The sequence below is a fragment of the Malus domestica genome, chromosome 08, assembly GCF_042453785.1.
Source record: "Malus domestica chromosome 08, GDT2T_hap1".
NCBI lineage: Eukaryota > Viridiplantae > Streptophyta > Magnoliopsida > Rosales > Rosaceae > Malus > Malus domestica.
This window is the reverse complement of record NC_091668.1, coordinates 30,282,985-30,304,803: the sequence shown is the minus strand read 5'-3', so window position 1 is coordinate 30,304,803 and position 21,819 is coordinate 30,282,985. Positions and strand designations below refer to the sequence as shown.

The window sequence follows — 21,819 nt, the reverse complement described above, 5'->3', positions numbered from 1 at the left end:
ATTGTCTAGTAATTTTTTTTTTCAAGTTTAATTCTCATAAAAAACAAATTTAAACTACATTATTATTAACTTATTATAAGATTAAGCACATCACTTCTACATAGTGTAGATAATGTCATAGTTGAAAAAAATGACAGAACAAAAGTGAATGGAGATGCAGACACACTTCGATTTTTTTTTTTCAAAACTTTGAACACTTTCTGGAATCTTCTTTCTTACTTTGAATGATATATGTGGACCCGATATATCTACCTGCTTGTCTGCCTTTCTTTATATACGCGCGTTATTCTTTCATCAGTCATCACCACATACACCAATAACTTAGAGAGAGAGAGAGAGAGAGAGAGAGAGATGAGGAATGCAGGAAGTGATGAGTATGCTGGTGATGGGGAAATACAGGAGCAGCAGAAGCAGAGGTGGTATTCATCATCTGCATCAAAGTTGGTGCTGCCTCAACTGTGTTTAAATCACGTGTCATTTGTTTGCAAGTCGGTGAGCAAATCAGTGAGGTTCTACGAGGATGTCTTAGGTTTTGTGCTCATCCAACGCCCTTCTTCCTTCAAATTTGAGGGAGCTTGGTACGTATTCTTTCGTACTTCCATGCCCATCCTTTTTCCCAATTTAACACCCACACGCTATGTCGATCACTCACCATTTGACCTACATATATAAAGGGTAGTGCTGATCAAACACCCACTTTTACTTCTCATACACTCATCTTAATTTTTAACTGACGGATTTAATGAAATGAAAGAGATAAATGGTAAAAATTAACAAGGGTGTATGAGTAGTAAAAGTTAATGAGTAAATAACAGTACGTTGATATATATTTCAAAAGGAAAAGGCTTGAACACACGGTAACTAGGAACTTTGGATGCATTTTTCAAGGGTTGGTCTAGGAGAAAGTGATCGAGTTAAGGTTTAGGTACTGTAATTTGAGTTCTAACTCTCACAAATGTATCACAAATGTATTTCTTGTTGTCACTGCCAGCTCTGTTTTGACCTACAATTTGACCGAAGGATCTAAATATAATATTGGTTTATAATATAATACTGGTTTATGTGATACTAGAGCTCTATAGAAATAAGATTAATTAGTCAAATTCAATACCTTTTTTAACAATCATAATTTAAGAATGTATTTTAGACCGGATCATTTTCCTAAGGATTTTAAAAATTTTGTGATCGTGATCATTTATCATATATTATGATTAATTTTTATTAAATACTATTTATATTTAATTTTAAATTTTAAAATATTTTTTTTTCACGATCACAATCATAAAATTCTTCTTAGGATTCTTAAGAAAATGATCCGATGTTTTCTTTTATTTTAATTGTGCGTCATGTTTCATGCATAACACACATCACACCGACACCCTCCATCAATAACTCGCCGGACACATTGACTACGTGTCTATGCGTGTGACCACATGACAATTTGACCCACATGAAAAGAACACAGAGAGGAGAGATTTTTCATCCGTACATGAGGTTACATTACGTGTAATAATATGAATGATAGAATGTGTGTGTTAAAAAGTTAATAACTTAAAAAATAAAAAATTTCAGCATTTTTATAAAAATATATGATGTACCACCCATATTTCGTTACAATGAAAATTTTTTCCACAAAAAGAGCATTCTAAGGCCGATAAACTTTTCAATGTACTCAAAATACGAACTAATTATTTTTATATAAATGTGGGAAAGTTTTTTCTTGAAGTGTCTTCAACTGTAAAATAACATGTTGCGTGACATCTGAAAAACCTCTCTTAAGGCCCAACAAATAATGTCTATCGCACTAAATGTGCCAAAAATAATTATGTATAACTCGAATTCAATTACGGTGTAGCTAATTAAATCATAACTAAGATTAATGTTAATTAAATCATGATCAGGCTGTTCAACCATGGAGTGGGAATTCATCTGCTGGAGTCGGATACCATCAATGCCTCGGAAAAGAAATGCAGAAAGATAAACCCAAAGGACAACCACATCTCGTTCCAGTGCTCAGACATGGCGGTGGTGGTGCAGAAACTGGAGGAGATGAAGATAGAGTACGTGACGGCGCAGGTCGAAGAAGGCGGAGTTACGGTTGATCAGCTCTTCTTCCACGACCCTGATGGCTACATGCTTGAAATTTGCAACTGTCATAATCTTCCAGTCCTTCCCATCTCCTCCTCATGCCCTCTCAACCTAATCACCAACACCAACCCAAACCATGCATCGTCGTCTTCCTCATTGTCGTCATCGTCGTCATCATCGTCGTCCTTCTACGGTACTTTCTTAATTCATTTTTTTGCCTTGCTCTTAGTTAACGAAAATTCTATCATGCATTGGTGCATTGAACGACTGGATATGCATTTTTAATATGTCTCAATTTAACCTTTCAAAGACCGATATATCTCATAACGCATTTGATATGCCAGTATATTGCAAAAAAACCCTTTAAATAATTAATTCGTGTTCTTTCGGAGTGACAAGTTGGATATGTAGTGAATCCAAATCAGTATGAACATACCTAGATTTGCTTTGAGATTTTTTAGTCTTTCGATCCGGTGACCATTTGCGCGAAGATCTGTGGTGACGTTCGTCGGACATGTATAAAATGCAGGGAAGCGAAGGTCAGAGAAACCGTGTTCTGGAGAAGCAGCAACGCTGATGATGGAGAGTTTGGTGATGGATGTGATGAACATTTCCATGTGATCGAGATTTTTGTTTCCGAATTGATGCGACTTTATACCGCGCATATTGCCAAATTGTTGAACGTAGTGTGTGAACAGGGTGGCTCAAATTGGTTAGAACAGTGTCAACCTTCTCCGGTACCCAAGTTCGATAGTTTAGATGAATTAATGTCAGATATTGGCCAATTATACGATGTGATGATTATGCTTTTACTATAAATAAATTAGTTGAGTTCAACAACAAAAATGTGAATTATATATGAGGTACCAGTCGATTCTCTCTACTAATTTCCTTATAAATTTTAATTTTAATCAATTACTTCCGGAAGGTTTATAATTGACGAATTTCCACTTGAACTCTAATTTTAAACAATTACATCTTTAACTTTCATAATTAGCTAATTTCTTTCGTAAAGTTTAATTTTATAATTGTAGAAATATAATTTTATCTCTAATGTAGACAACAAAGTGTTTCTCTCTCTTCCCAATTTACTCCATACACCTTTTGTTTGAATTTTAGGGTTTATGAGAAACTAAAGTTCAGGAAGAAAATTAATCACTACAAAAGTTCACGGAGGTGATCGGCTAAAATTAAAATTCAAGAGGAAAATTGATGCCACCAATTATAAAAATTCAGAAAGTAATCGACTAAAATAAAAGTCTAAGAAGAAATTTGCAGCTCCAAACAAATTTAAGGGAAAAATCGACAAATACCTCATTTACATATCATCCTCTTGTCTCTAATCTCAACTTATTTTGGGCATTACAAATAGATTACAAACAGAAGAATATCATGAAGAACATGACAGTAAGGTTTCCAACACGAAGATTAACATAAAATCGTAATTAATCGAATTTTAGTTTCAAACCAAAAGCTAACCTAATTTACGAAATCAAGAGTTCGACGAGCTTTTCTGAATAAGTAATCCACTGTTGTTCAGGAATGTTTCCATACAACATTTTGTTCATAACAATACAAATCTACAAATTTCTTAAGAAAACCTTCCTTCGAATAGTACAACATAAATGCGCTTTTAATCCCGTCATCGACTCAACTAAGTTGCATATTCTGATTTAAGTTACCAACTTACCATCAACCCATTGATACTACTACTCCCTTTCAGGGACAAACATCAATCGTCAATACAACAACCAAGCTTTATCCCACTAAGTGAGGTCGGCTGTATGAATCCTAAACATCAGTTGTATATACCAACAATTTTCAAGCGGAAGGGGATGTCATAAACTCCAGTAAGAACCGCCATTTAAAAAACTATGACGGAATTCTCTTCAAGTATTACAGTAGACAGTAACTAATGCCGTGAACAGGTTAAATCAGTAGGGTTGGGAGTGGAGACCATTTTAGCACATCGGTAAACTGAGGTTTCATTCACTTACAGAGATAACAACGAAAACGTCATCATGGGACCATTTCCTTCGCTCTGACTTCGGTGCTGGATTAATTATGGCTCGCTCTGTGTTTACAAGACGATATCCAATCACAACTTCCTGTCTTTGACGACCCCTGAGCATAATATCGTAAAAGCTGAGTTCTTCCTGGTCATATAAATAGAGTTCTGCTGGTTTAATGCACATCTCATTTCCCTGTTCCAGCACAAAATAATTCAAAGCTCTAGTCATTTAGTTTTGAAGTTCGATCGCTAATTAAAACAGAAGCTTATATCACCGATTTATAATTAAAAGTGCTGAAGACTATAGCTCACACGAAAATAAGTAAAGAAATATCCATGATCATATATAGTGGAAATAATAAAAAATAAATAAATGACGGGAGATACAATGGATACCACTATATTCATGATAGCTTCGATGCTATGTGCACAGGTTGAGATTTGTCCGAAATCAGTGTGTTTTTGAAATTGTATGTGGTGAGGAGCGGAGGGAGACTGACTGAGGAATAACTTTTAAAAATACAGAGCAATTTATACTTCGGAAGTGGCACTTCTTCTACCGAAGCTGGCACAAATATTTCTGTCCTTACAAGCTCAGATTTCCATATGACAGAAACTTCATAAGAATTAGCATTGCAGAGTTGAAAATGATAGTGCCCGGGACGAGAGGTTATTTATATGACATAATATGGATGAAACTTCTACAGAGGGATAGAATATCTACATTTTTCCGAGCTCAAGATAATGATTAACTAAATACAATTATAAACCATTTTATCATACGTTTATATAAAATAGAAGCATGAAACAGGGCACCGAGAGTACCTCTTCAGCAAATAGCTCCTCAAGGACACGATTAATTTGCTTGTCTTCAGCCACCATTGCCAGCGCCATACTAACCAGTTCATTTGATAGCACATAATCACTGATTCTAGAAACTGAGACCAAGTTTCTAGTCCTAGAATCCAGAATTTCACTAATTATGATCGACTTGTCCGAAGCTTGCTGCATTTCACGGATCCAAGAGCTGTGCGAAAATGCTGATAATCGCAAAGAAGTTGGCTTTGTATCTTTGTCAGGGAGACGCTTTGACTGCAATCCAAAAGTAAAGAGGTAGCTTATATTAGTAGTCTAGTCACAACTCCAGAAATTCACACTATGAAATTTGTGATTCTGCTTTGGATAGCTTTAGTGATACAACAAGCAGAATAGTGATAGACTTGAAATACACACAAGAGTAGAAGTGAAAATGGTGTAACATGAAGTGAACTAGTTTTATTATAACCACAACACAAAATTTACAAAACCGATTTGAGTCCCAACATCTTCAATGATGTTGGATGGATGTATATCACTGATCACAGATAGCACTATTACATGCCTGTGGTAGGACGAAGCGATTGAAGTTACCTGTATATCTCGAATGAGGAGAAGAGTGGCAAGTGATCTTGAGTCAGAATGAACAACAGAGTCCTCTAGTGATTCATCTGCAAGAATTAATATCTGTGCACTTAAAGAGTTAGCAAATCAGCTAAAGAATAAATTGTACACAAGAAAATTTCAAAGATACTCATTTATGTCCAACAAAAATAGCATTCTATTGTATTTGAAGTTTGTGCAGCCGAAGTAGCTCCTTGGGACATTTAATTAACTTGGAAGGTAGCTGTGTCTTAATTCCAGTTAAGATACTCCGTATTGCTTCTTTTCAGGTGAATTTTGGGTGCAGCCCCACCCTTTATACATTATTATTCTTAATAAAATGTGTGTTTCTTATTAAAAAAATCATGTAAAATAGTTAAAATAAGTTTGCAATGTGGCTCTGGGGAAAGAAGTTTTTCATGAAGCCCTTCATGTTAGATTACTAGGTTTAAGGGATTAGAAGTTCCCAATAAATTTTAACAGTTAAGCCCCTTGGATTTTCTGCTGGAAAGAAAAACTTAAACTAAAGAAAGGAGTAAAGATATACAGAAAAGGTAAACATACGCCTATCATAGAGAGAGAATCAAACTTACAGAATCAAAAGTCTCCAAAGGAAGATTCTCTAAATGTCGTTTGATCACAGCATTTCCTTCTCTGTGGACAAGCTTAATGTTCTCCAATCTAGAAACATCCAGTCCACCATCTGTAAGTTTCTTATCTCTTTCTTTTTCAGGAACTTCATTGAACATCCAAAGTTCTGAACCTGGAGGCAGGAATGCCTCTAGAACCTGAGAAACGGATATTCAACAACACATCAAGTTGGAGCTCAACCTGAGTTCTATGCTTCAACCCAACTTACTAGTTTAAAATTACCAATTCATTTTCACAATTGTTTCCCTTTACTGTTCCATGACAAAAAAATTGGTAAAGGCAAAAGTAACTTTCTTAATCAAAAATCAGGAAGCAGTAGTCCACCAAAGGTACATCCAGTTAAGAGAGAGAGAGAGAGAGAGAGAATGTGATTGTCTTAGCCAGCCTGTCCAATCCAGCTAGGTTGTAGACTTGTAGATAATATTGATGACACAATATTAACTGATTACCATAATCATATCGTCTATATCCCGACGCCAGCCGCAAAACAATATCTTCTCGGGGTACTTGGGAGGTTCAACTGTCTTTGGACAGCAGCCTGCACAAACCTGCACAAAGGACACAACATGTGCTCAGGAATGTTAGATGTAATCATTTCTGATTTGGCATGCATCATAGGAAAATATAATGTCGATTGCATGCCCTAGACTTAACAGAATTCTATATTCATTTTTATAAAGCTGTGCTGGTCTCAGGACAAAAGAAAAGAATGATAATGAGAATACAGTGACTGTGTTCAGACCTAGTTAACAATCTGCTTTCCTGTTAATTCTAAAAAAAATCTTGTTCAGTTGTAATCCTGTATAATGGGGATTCATCAACCGGGAGTCCAAAATATTTTCTTCTACAATGGAGTTACTTGAGTTACTGCTGGGGCATCCATACTTCACTAACCTCTGGAAAGGGACAAGGAGCATAAGTGTCATCATCTTCCGCTATAACAAGAACTTCATCCCCTTCTTTCATAACATAATTATCATCCGGATTTAAGATTATCTTTCCACCATCTGCAGCAACCTTAATTCCACAAGGAATTGCATCAGGAAATGAAATAAGCACATTCTGAAAACGAAGACCATCCAGTTGAGGCCACCTTTTGATGTAAAACTCAGCATTCTCAAAACCCAATATGTCCTCCCATATCTGACCAAAGAAAAAATGATAAATTAGTAAAAATATATTTTCTAAAACAAATTCTGAAGCATGTATGGTTATTAGTTTTGCTAAAGAGATACTTTACAATCTGATGTTTTGAATAATGTATTTCTCTATTCTTTAATAAAATTGTTTCTTCTCAAAAAAAAAAAGTACTTCATAAGGTTCGTTAAAATAGTTTTAATTGATTAAGTTAACCCCATCACATTCAAAATGATTTATATAACAAGAAAGGCTACAAACCTAGATGACTACACTAATACCCCCAGTCCAGCATAAGGCAACGCAGCAATTTCAACAACTCTAACAAGTTTAAATATAACTAAATACATAGTGTCAGCCTCAAGCTAGGGCTCGGGCCAGGTCATGTCGTTTCATGGCCATAAAATGGGTCACATTGGCTGGCTCATCAGGCCTCTGTCCATTTTTCCAGCCCTAATCGCCCCAGTGAACTTTTTCTCCTAGGCTATACTCAAATAGGAATAGAAATACATTTATTGAACTCAGAAATATAAATAGAGAAGAAAAGATCTAGTCTTTATGTACATGTTTTAAAAGGTGTAGCTTATTATCCGAGAAACATATAGGTGGACTAAATCTCTATTAGAGTTACCTGTGCAAGACCAGGTTGCAGAGCACACTGTATCATCAACCGTCCAATCACATCATGTGCTACAACTGTTTCAATGAGTTCTCCTCCAACAAGCTTCACCAGAGGCTCATTGTCAAGGTCACTCATCTCTACGACAACATGACCCCTCAAGCCCTCTTTCACCCCTGTAAGGCTGAGCACAACCCTCAAAGCACGTGCATCACTCTGGAAACATATTACAGCCAATGTAACTAAAGTCTGACGTGCATGTAAACATTTGAGAACCGTAAGAGGAGATCTGATATAGGAAATAACCTGATCTGCGTTTTCATCAGATGCCAATACAATGATAGCACGTGCTTTTGAAACTGAGACCTGCATATGAAAAAATATAACTTAATCTGAAGATTCTGAACTGCAACCATATGAGAGAGAGAGATAGGAAATTAATATTGAACCTTCCAATGAAACAAAAGCTAAATCGGTAGTAGTAGTAGGGTAAAAGAGAAAAGTGTCAAAGATACCTTCTTCAGGTCGGCCAGTATAAGAGGGCTGCCACTTCTGCATATAACCGAAGTCCCCATGAAGTCAAATTCAAGCTTTGCTATATCCAGCTCCATTTCCTCCTTGTCTCTTTCAGCAAGTACAACGACAACTCCACCACCAACACTCTTGTTTGCTATTGCTAGCTGCTTTAGAAGTGAACCCTGCAGCATAAAATACATCAACTTTGATTTCCCCTTCTTTCTTTGCTGTTTGACTCCTTAACTACAAAACTCCTACTGACGACCTCTTTTATAAGATCAAATGAGCTTAATTTCATACAGGATAAGGATGGGGAGGTTCAGGGGCCTTCAAAGATCACATTTCAATTGTAAGAAAAACATGTACTTACAAAGAAGCTATCTGTTAAGTCAGTTAAAATGAAGTCCCTATTGACAACTATAATTACCCATACAGTAGTCTGTACTAACTACCAAAAGTACAAATCTAAAAACATATTAAAGCAGCAAGATGGAGAAGACACTTGAAGACTACCAACTATAGTCATGCAAACTGCTAAGTTCCTTTTTCCTTTTGGTCTGTGCAGAAAACTAAGTTGGTGTTCTCATATCATTATAATTTTGAAGACATTTAAGTCGAATGAAATCCCGTAACATTTGAATCACATCACAAATCTGAAACTAAAGTTGATACCTCAAAAAGACAAAAGTTTAAAGGTAATGCAGGTTTGAGATATCACTTTGAAGTTTGAAGGCAGCCCATGAAATTTAGATGGAGGGTGTATCCAATATAAAGATGCTCGAGAGCCTACCAATTTGTCACTCCATCCAAGAATGAGGATGTGGTCCCTTTCAATGACTTCACTCTTCCCTTTCCGCAGTGAATCAACCTTCTCTGATATAGCATCAGAAACAAGCCCAAGCATCATTGCAAATATTAGCATGCCTCCTGAACTAATAGAGACAGAAACTATCCTTGGCCCGATGCCTTCTGTGTCAGCATGGTTTCCAGAATCAGCAACAAAAGTCCATGAGAGCCAAAGAGCTTCAGCGAAGCTGTTTGTATTGACTGCATATAATGCCAATCCACCAAACCCTATAAGAAACATCGTTGCAAAGAGAAGAGCAAGCAGTTTGGCATATGGATAGACGGAGAAACACACATCAACCATATATGCAATCCTCTTCTTTATGGGAACCTCCTCGTTGTTATTCTTGATCCGTTTTGAGAGACTCCTTAGTTGGGAAAGAGAATCAAGATGTTTGTACAATACAAATGGGATAGTAATCGAAAAGACCACAGTATACAAAGCAACAGTTCTCCTTTCAGCACTAAAATGAAACAGTGGTGGATTCTTCTCCACCAGAAAATCCTTAATGCTGCTATTTGAATCCATATTTTTAGGGTTACACCATTCCTGAAAAAGCAGCATAATCAACTATTAAGATGTGAAACAAAGAATCAAAGGTCTACTTAAAAGTTGTTGAAACCATGAAACGTACCTCAAGTTCTGAAACTCTCTGCCGGAGATAAACTGCATAAGGTACAGATAATATACAAGTGAAAGTGAGCTGCAACAGAAGTTAATACAAAATTGTCAAAATCATAATTTCAACAATCCAAAAGGACACCACCAGGAGCTCTTGTTTAATAAAGATCTATTACAAAGGAGGCGCAAAATAATTGAACATAATTTTCTGTTCTTTTTTTTGTCTAATACAACAATATATTTACACAAAGGCGTGGAGGGATTTGAGCTAAGCCACATGATGGGACAGTCATAATAATTTTTGGTATCGAACTCCCCATCTATGGCAATCAAACCTAAGACCTCTCAACAAGTGAAGAGGAATACCACTAGACTATAGTACAAGTAAACATAACCTAATTTTCTGTTTACATCTTGAACTTTAGAAGATTCGCTCATATTTGACGAAGTTAAACAACTTGAAAGTGTGACGTAGACATAGGGAAACTGCTTCTCCCCCTAGAAAAACCAAGTGTTTTTGCATTTTCAGTTATCTCAATAGAGAAACTGCTGCCTGAACAACAGTTGAAACGAAGCATACAACTGCAGCAAGCACACAGACAAATGTTCAAGAAATAAAAGATCAAGAATGTTTTATTTAAATTTTTGATAGAAAATGCGACTAGACATAGGGAAAGGTTGCTCCTCTATGACCAAAATGTCACGGGTTCAAGCCGTGGAAAAGCCTCTTTGCAAAGCAAGGGTAAGGCTGTGTAGATAGCCGTTCCCTCGATTTTTGCAGGAGGCTTGTTGACTCGGGGTCACCCTTTTTTTTTTATAGAAAATTTTAAATGATTTTTAGATTTTAGTTTAAATTTCCAATAACAAAAAATCCCCAAATGAGTGGTGAAAACCTAAACAAGTAGTAAATTTCAATCTTTATTCTCATTATTTTTTCTTAATTCTATTCACCAGGGTGTCTAAATGGAACATTTACTAAAATCTAGGGGGCATAGGAAAATAGCTTTGACCTAGAATATTTGTTTGATCTTTATTTCCTAAAATCTAGGGGAGGAATCTATAAATTTGGAAAATAGTATCAGAAAATTAAGTAGTTGAGCTGAGAATTTACTGACAGTTTTGGAGTAAAATGGTTTACCACAACTAGTAACAAAGAACGCTTGGACTCCGCAGTCCGCCTCGAACTCGGCCGAGTCGACTCACTAGCAGAAGAGGCAGAGGTTAGATTCGGCACCACCTTCAATTTCTTCCTCTCAGCCTCCGGCTTCGGGACCGAGGCCGCAGGAGGAGGCTGAGAGGCGATCCGTTGCGGCGCGTCCACCAGCTTATTAGCATGCGCGGCACGGGAATCAGTGGAGGAGGAGGAGGGGAGCTTCTTGCCGCGTTTGGAAGTGTTCTGAGGGACAACGAGGGAAGGGAAGACCCAATCGCGGTCGGAGAAGTCTCGGTGGTCGGCGGGCGCATTGAAGGAGGAGGAGGAGGAGGAGAAGGAGGCGGGGCGATCGGGCGGCGGCCACTGGCGGGAGGTGGGAGGGAGGGTGGAGACGCGTCGGACGGCGGGGAAGAGTGGGCCCGGGAAGATTGGGGTCGTGGGCTCCGCGTCGTCGGATTCGGTGGTGGTGATGACGGTTCGTGATTTCTTCAGCTGCGGAGGGCTCTCCGACTTTTTCGGCTTCGACGACGGGTCGTCATTCCCATCCACCATTTTTCTCCTTCACTTTCAGAATTGCAGCGACGGAATTGTGCTGGTTATATGATGGACTGGTGATGTGATTAGCGACGCCGACACCTCAACTTGGAATCGTCCGCGTCAGAATTTAATTTAACAATATTTTCAAAAATAATAAAATATTTAACTTTACTGAACCAGAAAAGTTTCTAAATCTAATTTAAAACCAGTTTACATGCCATCATACCAACTCTTATACATTCGAACTCCGATATTAAGTGGATTTGTACGTGATAAGTACTAGAATAAGTGACCTCTCGTGTTGTATCTCCAAAAAATAATCACCAAAATAAATAAATAAACTAGTTTGGTTAAACTGTAACTTTTAACTTGATTTTATTCAACGGCATTTCAACAGTGTTTCAGGTAGTTCTTCTTTAATGTTGAACCATGGTTAATCGACAAGATTAGGAAATAGTGTCGAAATAAGCTTCGCGACAACATAGGCGACCAAAGTAGTTTCGGGGCAATCCTTATCACTACGTACGAAATTTATAGCCGCCTCAAAGCTAAAGTTGTAGTGTAACATCCACATCGGTCAATAGAAAGGAGGTAATGTGTTTTATATGTATATGCCTACTTACATATAGCACAAGGTTTTTTGAGAATTCATTGGCTTTGGATTCTATCGGAACTTCGAAGTTAAACGAGTTCAAGCGAAAACAATTCTAGGATGGGTGACCCATGGGAAGTTCTCGTCTCGAGATTGGGATGTGAGTGTGACATGTAGAATCGTGAGACATGAGAAAGAAAATGAATTGTCTTCATGAAGAAGTTGAATCGATATTATGTCTTATAGTTTTTTTTAATAATTTTGTTTGTTTTGTCTTTGTGATTTGATGACACTCGAAATGGGCTTTTAAAATCGAGTTTAATGTTATGCGTAAAGCAACCTAATCAACTATTATTTGCAACCCTTCTCTTTACTCTCGTTTTATTGTCAAACGATTCAAACCAGATTCATTTGTATTTTCTTCCTATAATTTCAAACTTTTTTACTAGTTACCCTACTCTCTACCTCCCATTTAGTTGCATTATACGGTTCTTTTGATTCTCTCTATTAAATTTATCCCACGTGACTGGAGCAGCAACATCCTGTAGGCGCGAGTGTTTGGATGCGCATCCTTCAAATGATGAAGCTTTTCTTACTAAGACCAACTCCGATGGTTGGATTAAAACTTAAATTTTAATCCAGAAAATTAAAGTTTTATTGATTTATCCCGAAAACAGTTTTTCTGCTCCAACTATTCACTTTTCGGTAAAGAAATACCTTCGTAAGAGTTTATGCAGAAATGAACTTAGGTACAACTCCTGAAAACCCGCAAAGACGAGGTAACAACAGTGGCTTCGGAAAATGTCGACAAAGAAATGCTGGGGAGTTCCGGCAGCATTGAATTTTGGTACAGATTCAAAACCTACTCATGTTGTAACGTTAGAGTCGAACAAATTCAGACAGTTACAGTACAAGGCCGCGACGGGGCGGAACCAAAACTTATGGCGGGCATGACTCGGCTAAGGTACCATGAGATGTTAAAACGAAGATGATGAGGAAAGAAATGACGAGTAGTATCATGAACTAGCTAGCACGGGTCATTTTTACTTTCGGCATTGCCTTCTTCATCTGTCGAGCACGCTCTTTTGCTTCTCTCTTGCGAATACTATCTGCACTGAGCTTAGCCTCGGCCTCCTCCATCATCTTTTTCCGATCTGCCTTCTTTCTTTGCAATGCTTCTTGCCTAGCGTTTTGGAGTTCTTTGTAAGCCTCTTGAGCCGCCTTTGATCTGATTGCTTCAGTTTTGGATCGAACCTGCAACAATCAGAAACAGAAAAAATAAGGCCAAATGGACATTTTGTCGAAACTTGATTCCACAATATTACTGGAAGCTGACCCACCTGACTGCTTAGCTTGTAGCGCCCAATCAAATCAATATAATAAGGTACCAAGGCCACCAGACGAGTCATATCAGCCATGTTACCGGCATCTGGTAGGGCAAACTTGAACAACAGCATCTTCTTTCGCGAGCCTGGATGTTGATCTGAAAAATGCATGTAGATGAAACCCTTTCCAAATTTCTGAAAAGCCTTTTCACCAAAAACCTGCAAATGCCAGACATATTAATGGGGAACTAAGCGTAAACGATTAATAAAAGGATGTACGGAATCAAGAAACAGGATGGATAATTCAGGCAGAATGGGACCTAAGAGGAATAATGTAAAAGGGCAGAAGCACAATGAAGTTGAATGTTCTGGTATGGTAACGTAAGGTTTTAAATATCCCAAGCAATTCGATCAAGTGATACATTGAACAGAAGAGAGAACTTACGATAAAAAGGACCAAAGAAACATGCAAGACCCTTTATTAACTGGAACAAATTTGATGAAGAGCAAGACTTTGCTATGGCGACCATGATAGTGAAAACACAAGGGAAGTACCCAACATTAGAAATCAAATTTAGATTAAAAATAAGAACGAGGTTTTACAAAATCATCAGGTCACAATGAAACAAGCACCCAGTTTGTGCCCCATTACACTGAAAGGTTGGCTGATATTATTGAGTTCGGCCAACCTTTCATTTAACAATGTGTGAGAGTGATGCAAAAGTAATACAAATTTCTCAACCACCATAATCGATTCAGCAAAAAATAAAAAATCGACCTTTATTAACATTAATTGCGCTATCTAACCGTAAAAGATAAAACAATACCATCTATATATCTTCAGTGGTAGTTATGCACTCCCACATATAAAGTACAAAATTTAGTACTAACACCTTAGTGGTAAAAAATGTATGAACGAACAGGAAAGCGTGTCTTAAGCGCGGTTTAATCAGTATTGGTCAAACAGATAAAGCCCAAACAGATGAAGAAAAAAGGTCGAAAACCCTTAGACAATTAAAAAAAAGCAATACCAAATTGATAATGTAATGTAATTCCACATTTACAGTACTAAATTACTGGTCCTTTCCCTGCTTTCGCCTAACAAATTGAGACTTGGAACCTCTATTTGGCCATCCTCATGGAATCAAAACAACTGTTATGAAAAGCATAAGTTGTTTGGCTTTTCACTTTTGTAGTTTATATGGTGTTCGGCATTATCATCGCAGAAAAATACTCTTATTCTACTGATGAATATGTGCATATACAGCCTATCTACTACTACATTCAAACACAAATTAAATTACACAATCAAATACATTGCATATGATCACGAAAATTACGAAACACTAGAAAGAAAACTCATTTCAAGTGCAAACTAATACGTAAACACACAAATCAAATACCATTTAAATGCAATCATAAAACAGATTAATCAACGAAAAGGAAAACCGGATTTTGTACCAATACGAAAATGCACTGACCTGTTCGAGCACAGCCTCAGTGATCAAATCACCAGCCACTTCCTTCGATTCGGAGATAACCGCCAGGTCCTCAGAAACCCACTTCCTTCCGGTAGGCGGAGACACTATCCCGGCAAACTTCTGCAAGTCCCCAACCTCCTTCTGCATTGCCTTGGCCGACTTCTTCCTCGCCAAGGCGAAGACCACGTGGTCCATCGCATCATCGTTCATATAAACCTCGATACTGATCTCGTCCCTACTGGGGACCACCAAGTTGAAAATCGAGGAGATCAAATCGTGGCGGCTTTTGAGCTCCATCGTCGCCAGAAGCCCCTGGCAGCACCTCCGCCCACTCGCGTAGAACTTGAACACGTTCTGACCTTCCTTCAACAGCAAGGGCGAGTCGTCGCCGTCTCCGACGCCCATAAGACTGAAGTTCTTCTCGAAAATCGAGTCCTTGGTGGCGAATTTCGCCGCCCAGGCTAGGGCGATATCCTCGTTGACCCGCTTCCCGGTGAAGTAGTTGATGATGAAGACGATAAGGAACCCTCCGCACGCGATCTCCACAACAAAGGATCTCGGAGCTGCCGGGGGCTTGGGATCGGCGGAGGGTTTGGGATCGGAATCGGAGGAGGGAGTGGCATTTTCGGTAATTGCAGCGTCGTCGAGGGGCGGTGTCTGCTGCGGTTGGACGGGGAGGCCTTCGAACTCGTCTTCGTCCCAATAATCGAAGCTGGTGGAGGAAGGTTTGGGAAGATCGGTGGACGGAGAATCCGAATCGGGAATCGGGTTGGGACCCGTGTCGGGTACGGAGGGTTCAGGGGAGCGAGGCGGGTCGGGTTGGGAGGTGGTGGTGAGGGAAGGGCGGATGCGAGTGGGAAGAGGGAGTGAGGAGTCGTCGTCGTCGGCGTCATCGATTTCGTCGCCATCGTCGAATCCTTCGAATTGGGAGTCGGCGGCGAGGACGGAGGAGGGAGAGAAGGACAGGTGGGAGAAGAGGAACAGGAGGATGAAGAGGGAGAGGAGAGAGAGGAGGCGCGTGTAAGAGAGTGACGCCATGCTTGCTTCTCCTGATACAGCTTCTGTTGCAGAGAGCATACAGGAATGAAGGAAAGAAGAAGGAAAGAAGCGTGTGTGTACTGAAAAAACCACGCTTTCGCCGATATTATCGGTTTTTCGTGGTCCAATTAGTTTTCGTCAAAATATCGCGATATTATCGATAATATCGGTCTCTCTTTTCGTCATCGGAACGGAAGTCCGTCATCGCAGCTGCCAAGATTTGCGCCTCTTACATGTGGTGATGGTGCTCACCGGAGTGTGCGCCACTGTGGTGGAGGTCACGGTGGGGTGGGTGTGGTGTGTCTCCCCTCCGCTCGCTCGCTCCCTGTCTGTTCTTTCTGCGGTGGTGAATGAAGGACTTCTGCTGCTGTGCAGTGCAGCAGATCGAACTAATTTGAGCTTCACACTAACACGGAGAGAGAGATCCGAGACTTACATAACCAGAAAATCAAAGAAGACTCGCCGGAGAATTTATGGGCTTCGCCATTCTCACAGAGGCGGGAGAGAGAAGACTGATGATGTGTGATGATGGTGGTGTCCTCAAGCTGCTCGAGTCGAGCAGATGGTGCTGCTGCGTGTGTGTGTGTGGGGTCACGACAAGAAAGGGATAGAGGTAAGAAGGTTTCGAGAGAGAGAGAGACAATGCAGAGAAAAGAGAAAGAGAGTCAAAGTGAGTGAGAGAAGGAAATGGGGTCTCGGGGTAGGGGAGAGAGAGAGAAATGTGAGGGGTGCTGGGGGCTGCCAGCCTGAGAGGGTTTCGAAATCTAGATATAGAGTTCATATTTAATTAGGATAAAGGACTAATTTGATAGTTTCAAATACACTCACAATGTTTGCCAGCTCGTTATATAATCAACTTAAATCAGTTAAATCCATCATGCAATGCATTTCCTTCCAATTTTTTGTGATAAACTAATAGATAATTGACTAAATAAACATCCTACAAAGTTTCAATAAAAATTTCCAAGTTTTTCTTACAATTTTCGTGGTTTCCATATTGTTTTTATCAATATCGATAATATCCCGATATTTCCATCGATATTTCCGTGTTTTTGGATTACCGATATTTCCGATATCATCGATATTTAATACATTAGTCATAACTCATACTTTTACATGAAAATAAAAAAATTAGATAGTCAAAAATGCCCTTGGCTTTTACATCTTGTATTAGGGTAGAAAAGACATTATGTATTTTTGAATATTTTCAATTCGACCCCGAAGTCGTTTTTCTTATCTGACTACTTGATAATAATCTCCAATGTGTCTTTTTGCAATTGAGGACAACATTCGGTTTAATTTCTTCTTCAGCTCCTAAGCTGAAACCGACATGTGAGCACCAGTGGTCTAGTGGTAGAATAGTACCCTGCCACGATACAGACCCGTTTCGATTCCCGGCTGGTGCCTTGCAAGAGTAGAATTTCAATGTATATATAATTGATCAAAATTCAAATAACTATACTCAACCTCACATAAATAGTTTGCGCGTAAAATCATATCTCATATGCACGTGAGTAACTGTAAATGTATGAGTCTCGTAATGAAAACCAGTATCATTAGTTTATTAGGTTATATCTAGATGAATGAGTAATGTTAGGTAGATCAATTTTTTAGACCAAATTTGCAATTTATATGATGTGTCATCAATATGAAATAAGTACGTTAATCAACACTTAAGGAATAATTCAGTTATCAAAAACAACGTCTTATAATTTTGTAAACACGAAATTTTCCTGAAACGAAAGAGACAAGAACAACGTGCACAAAATAATATTTGTATTTGATGATTTTGGGTTACAATCTCTCTCAAATTTGATCATCTGATTCGATCTCCGTAAGGTGTTGATTTGTGGATGTGTGATTGATCCAAAGGGCCGTTAGGCTTGATCTAGGGATGAACGTTCTTCAAGGGCCGTGGTCTTGATCTTGAAGGTGGATTTGAGCAGATCTTCAAGGAGCCGTTGGGGCTTGATCTTGAGGATGAGCGTTTCTTCAAGGGCTGTTGAGGCTTGATCTTGAATAACGGTGATGAAAGGATCTTCAAGGGGCTTTTGGGCTTGATCTTGAAGAACAGTGATGAACGGATCTTCAAGGGCTTTTGGGCTTGATCTTGAATAACGGTGATGAACGGACCTTCAAGGGCTTTTGGGCTTTGATCTTGAAGGACGGTTGGATGTGTGGATTTGTCGACATTGTTGATCCAAATGGTCGTTGGAGCTTGATCTTAGGATGAACGGATGATGAACGATGAACACTTTCTTCAAGGCCCGTCGGGGCTTGATCTTGAATTGGTAGAAGTTCTTCAAGGACCTTTGGGGCTTGATCTTGAATTGGTGGAAGTTCTTCAAAAGGGTCGTCGGGGCTTGATCTTGGAAGAACGATGAACGAAGAACGAAGAAGGCTTTCTTGATTCTTCGGGAACCTGGATGCTTGAGAGCTTCGGAGTTTCAGAGCTTCAGAGCTTCAAGGTGTAATATGAACTTGTCCCTTTAAATGAATGAAATTGGCTTCTATTTATAGAATTTTCCAAGGCCTAATTTTTTGAATATAATATTAAGATGAAATAAATCGTTTATGCCAGGTGTTGACACGTGTCCTGCTTGATGACTTTTCTAATTTATTTTGATTTTTCATTTAGTTACACGCTACGTGTAAAATTTATATGACACGTGAGTATTGAAATTGTAACTATTGGTCAACATTTATTTCACCGAAATTTCGATGTCTACAAATTTATAAATATATTTTAAATATATGACCTTGCTAGCATTATCCGTAGATGAATATCAACGTCTTATAATTAGGACTCAAAATTCAAATAACTATACTCAACCTCACATAAATAGTTTGAGCGTAAAATCATATCTCATATGCACGTGAGTAACTATCAACTGTAAATGTATGAGTCTCGTAATGAAAACCAGTATCATTAGTTTATTAGGTTATATCTAGATGAATGAGTATAATGCTAGGTAGATCAACTTTTTAGACCAAATTTGCAATTTATGTGATGTGTCACTAGTAGAAAATAAGTACGTTAATCAACACTTAAGGAATACTTCAGTTATCAAAAACAAAACAACGTCTTATAATTTATAAATATATTTTAAATATATGACCTTGGTAGCATTATCCGTAGATGAATATCAACGTCTTATAATTAGGACTCAATCCGACGGTGGAGGATTTGATATTGAGTTGTTCCAATTTGGAGGTTTTGGAGCATTGACCAAAATTTGGATCAGGAGAAGAAGATAAAAGTTATGTTTAGGTTTTAATCTCAATTCTATATTCTTCTCACTCTCAGAGGAAACATATAAATACATGCGCCGCACATCTTGCAGCACAAAGAAAGTAAATGAATACTGGACTAACTAGGAAACACAATCAAATAATTATATTTATATTCACATTCCTATTTGAATAGGGACTCAAGTCAACATTACAAAGTTGAGTTCCTTAATGACGCACTCAGTGATCTTAAAGATACACTGATGTAAGCAATGACCACATGAAGTTTAGTGCTTAAAACGCCTTTAAATTCGCTCTCCCTTCACCAAAATTCCAAGAGCGCAGAAAGATTGAAGAAGAAGAAGCAGAATGGCGGAGGAGCAGAAAGTTCAAATTCCAAGAGTGCAACTCGGAACTCAGGGACTCGAGGTGAAACGATTTCACATTTTTTACTCTAGCTTATCGTTTCTGCAATTCGGTTATGTTTTTTGTTTCCTTCCGAATAAAAAGTAGCACTATTTCACATTGATTTGTTGCAAAATGCAAATTGTGAATTCATTTGTTATGCAGGTTTCCAAGTTGGGATTTGGGTGTATGGGGCTTACCGGAATCTTCAATGATCCAGTCCCCGAAGAGCTTGGCATATCGATCATCAAGCACGCATACGATAAGGGAGTTACATTCTTCGATACAGCAGATCTTTATGGACCTCATATTAATGAAGTTTTGGTTGGAAAGGTAAACTTTGCTCCCAAATTAGTCTTTCCATAATTCCAGGTTTTGATTTGCCTTGTACGGCAAGCAATGGCTCCTTGCATAATCTGGATTGTTCGTATGCTTTTATTGTTGGTCATTTACGTTGCCTTCAATCGGTTTAACTTCAGGCATTAAAGCAGTTGCCACGAGACAAAGTTCAGTTGGCTACGAAGTTTGGTATCGTAAAATTTCAACCAAATCAGGTGTTTGTAAATGGCACTCCTGAATATGTCCGCTCCTGCTGTGAGGCTAGCCTGAAGCGCCTCGGCGTGGACTACATTGATCTTTACTATCAACACCGTATTGATACAACAGTCCCCATAGAGGACACTGTAAGTGTTACAAATTTTCCCCCCACTTTTGAAGTTTAATGTGAAGCATCTTTTCCATTTTTTTGTTTCTCGCTTGCTTACTATTTTTGTAAGGGCAGATGGAGGAGCTAAAGAAGTTGGTTGAAGAGGGAAAAATAAAGTACATTGGATTATCGGAAGCTAGCCCGGACACAATAAGGAGGGCTCATGCAGTTCATCCCATCACAGCTATACAAATGGAGTGGTCGCTTTGGACTCGCGATATTGAGGAAGAAATTGTCCCGCTTTGCAGGTAACTACGTTTTGTCTGGTTGATTGTTAGCGTATCATAGTCCATTGATAGCAAGATCCATAAAAAAAAAACGTTTTCCCAACAAATACTGCTTTTTCAATTAGTTAACCTTTGCTCTTTTATGTCTTGTATGAGTTAATAATGATCAATGTGATAAAATTTTGTCGTGTTTGTTGGAACCACAGGGAACTTGGAATCGGGATAGTGCCATACAGCCCGCTTGGTCAGGGATTTTTCGGTGGCAGGGGAGCTGTCGAAGGTCTGCCTACAAGTGGTTTTCTGGTAAGGGAGTTGTGATTTGATAATTTATGAGGCTAAACATGGTTATTTGATGGCTAATCAATTTGTTATCAGGCGTCAGGTTACTATCCTCGTTTAACAGGAGACAACTTAGAGAAAAACAAGGTCATTTTTGGCAACGTACAAAAGTTATCCGAAAAGCACAGATGCAGCCCTGCACAAGTTGCCCTAGCTTGGATTCTTAGCCAAGGTGATGGTGTGGTACCAATCCCTGGTACGTTCGTATTAACTTACTAACTGGATGGACCATTTTCAATCAACTTAAAAACTAAGCATGCTTACATCTCATTGTATTCTTTTAGGGACGACAAAGATAAAAAATCTCGATAGTAATATCGGATCACTGAGATTGACACTCACTGAAGATGATGTGAAAGAGATTTCTGATGCGGTACCTGTCAACGCGGCGGCAGGGGAAAGAACTAGTGACAGTTTCATTAGCTGCTCATGGAAGTTTGCAAATACACCTGCAAAAATACCAACTTGAATGTTTGTTTATGCATTCGATTCAAACAAATTTTGTATGTGTGTATTAATAAGATTCTGATGTGTTGACTTCAATGCCAATGTGTCTGTTTCATTCCTTGTATTCACGGTACCTATAATAGTAATTCAGCACAAAACTTCTGTGCTTTGTTAAATAACGGATTTTGTATCGATAATAAAATAATGCATTCTACTATTGACATGTTATATACTAACCTTGTTGATATATATAATATACTATATCGACAACTTGTTAATGGACTGAATCTTTAACAAAGGAAGGACGTCCGATCTCTAAAGAAAACTCGTACCTATAGTACCTAAGGCAAAAGCTCTAATGCTCTATCCATGGCCTCCCAACTCCACTTGGAGGCTTGAAATTGGAAACGTCCATGTAATTACTTGCTA

At 38.5% G+C, this 21,819-nt stretch overlaps 4 protein-coding genes across 4 annotated transcripts; 2 read left to right on the top strand and 2 right to left on the bottom strand.

The window, feature by feature from the left end:
- The first annotated feature begins 107 nt into the window (after positions 1–107).
- LOC103421393 (uncharacterized) lies at positions 108–2,934 on the top strand. The gene is made up of 3 exons (XM_008359418.4): positions 108–578; positions 1,902–2,281; positions 2,618–2,934. The coding sequence occupies exons 1-3, from the start codon at positions 232–234 to the stop codon at positions 2,707–2,709; spliced, it is 819 nt and encodes a 272-aa protein (XP_008357640.4). The 5' UTR covers positions 108–231; the 3' UTR covers positions 2,710–2,934.
- Positions 2,935–3,597: 663 nt separating this feature from the next.
- LOC103411047 (ion channel DMI1) lies at positions 3,598–12,162 on the bottom strand. Its single transcript, XM_008349693.4, has 12 exons — positions 11,048–12,162; positions 9,923–9,991; positions 9,232–9,837; positions 8,441–8,623; positions 8,232–8,291; positions 7,938–8,141; positions 7,064–7,312; positions 6,619–6,717; positions 6,112–6,306; positions 5,510–5,602; positions 4,925–5,191; positions 3,598–4,292 (listed from the first exon to the last, which is right to left on the bottom strand). The coding sequence occupies exons 1-12, from the start codon at positions 11,612–11,614 to the stop codon at positions 4,074–4,076; spliced, it is 2,811 nt and encodes a 936-aa protein (XP_008347915.3). The 5' UTR covers positions 11,615–12,162; the 3' UTR covers positions 3,598–4,073.
- Positions 12,163–12,822: 660 nt separating this feature from the next.
- Positions 12,823–16,134, bottom strand: LOC103411082 (uncharacterized protein At5g49945-like). Its single transcript, XM_008349737.4, has 3 exons — positions 14,998–16,134; positions 13,532–13,735; positions 12,823–13,445 (listed from the first exon to the last, which is right to left on the bottom strand). The coding sequence occupies exons 1-3, from the start codon at positions 16,072–16,074 to the stop codon at positions 13,215–13,217; spliced, it is 1,512 nt and encodes a 503-aa protein (XP_008347959.3). The 5' UTR covers positions 16,075–16,134; the 3' UTR covers positions 12,823–13,214.
- Positions 16,135–19,539: 3,405 nt separating this feature from the next.
- Positions 19,540–21,607, top strand: LOC103421388 (probable aldo-keto reductase 1). The gene is made up of 7 exons (XM_008359412.4): positions 19,540–19,695; positions 19,837–20,004; positions 20,151–20,354; positions 20,453–20,625; positions 20,811–20,907; positions 20,980–21,139; positions 21,228–21,607. Exons 1-7 carry the CDS (start codon positions 19,636–19,638, stop codon positions 21,410–21,412), a joined length of 1,047 nt encoding a protein of 348 aa, XP_008357634.1. The 5' UTR covers positions 19,540–19,635; the 3' UTR covers positions 21,413–21,607.
- The last annotated feature ends 212 nt before the right edge of the window (positions 21,608–21,819 follow it).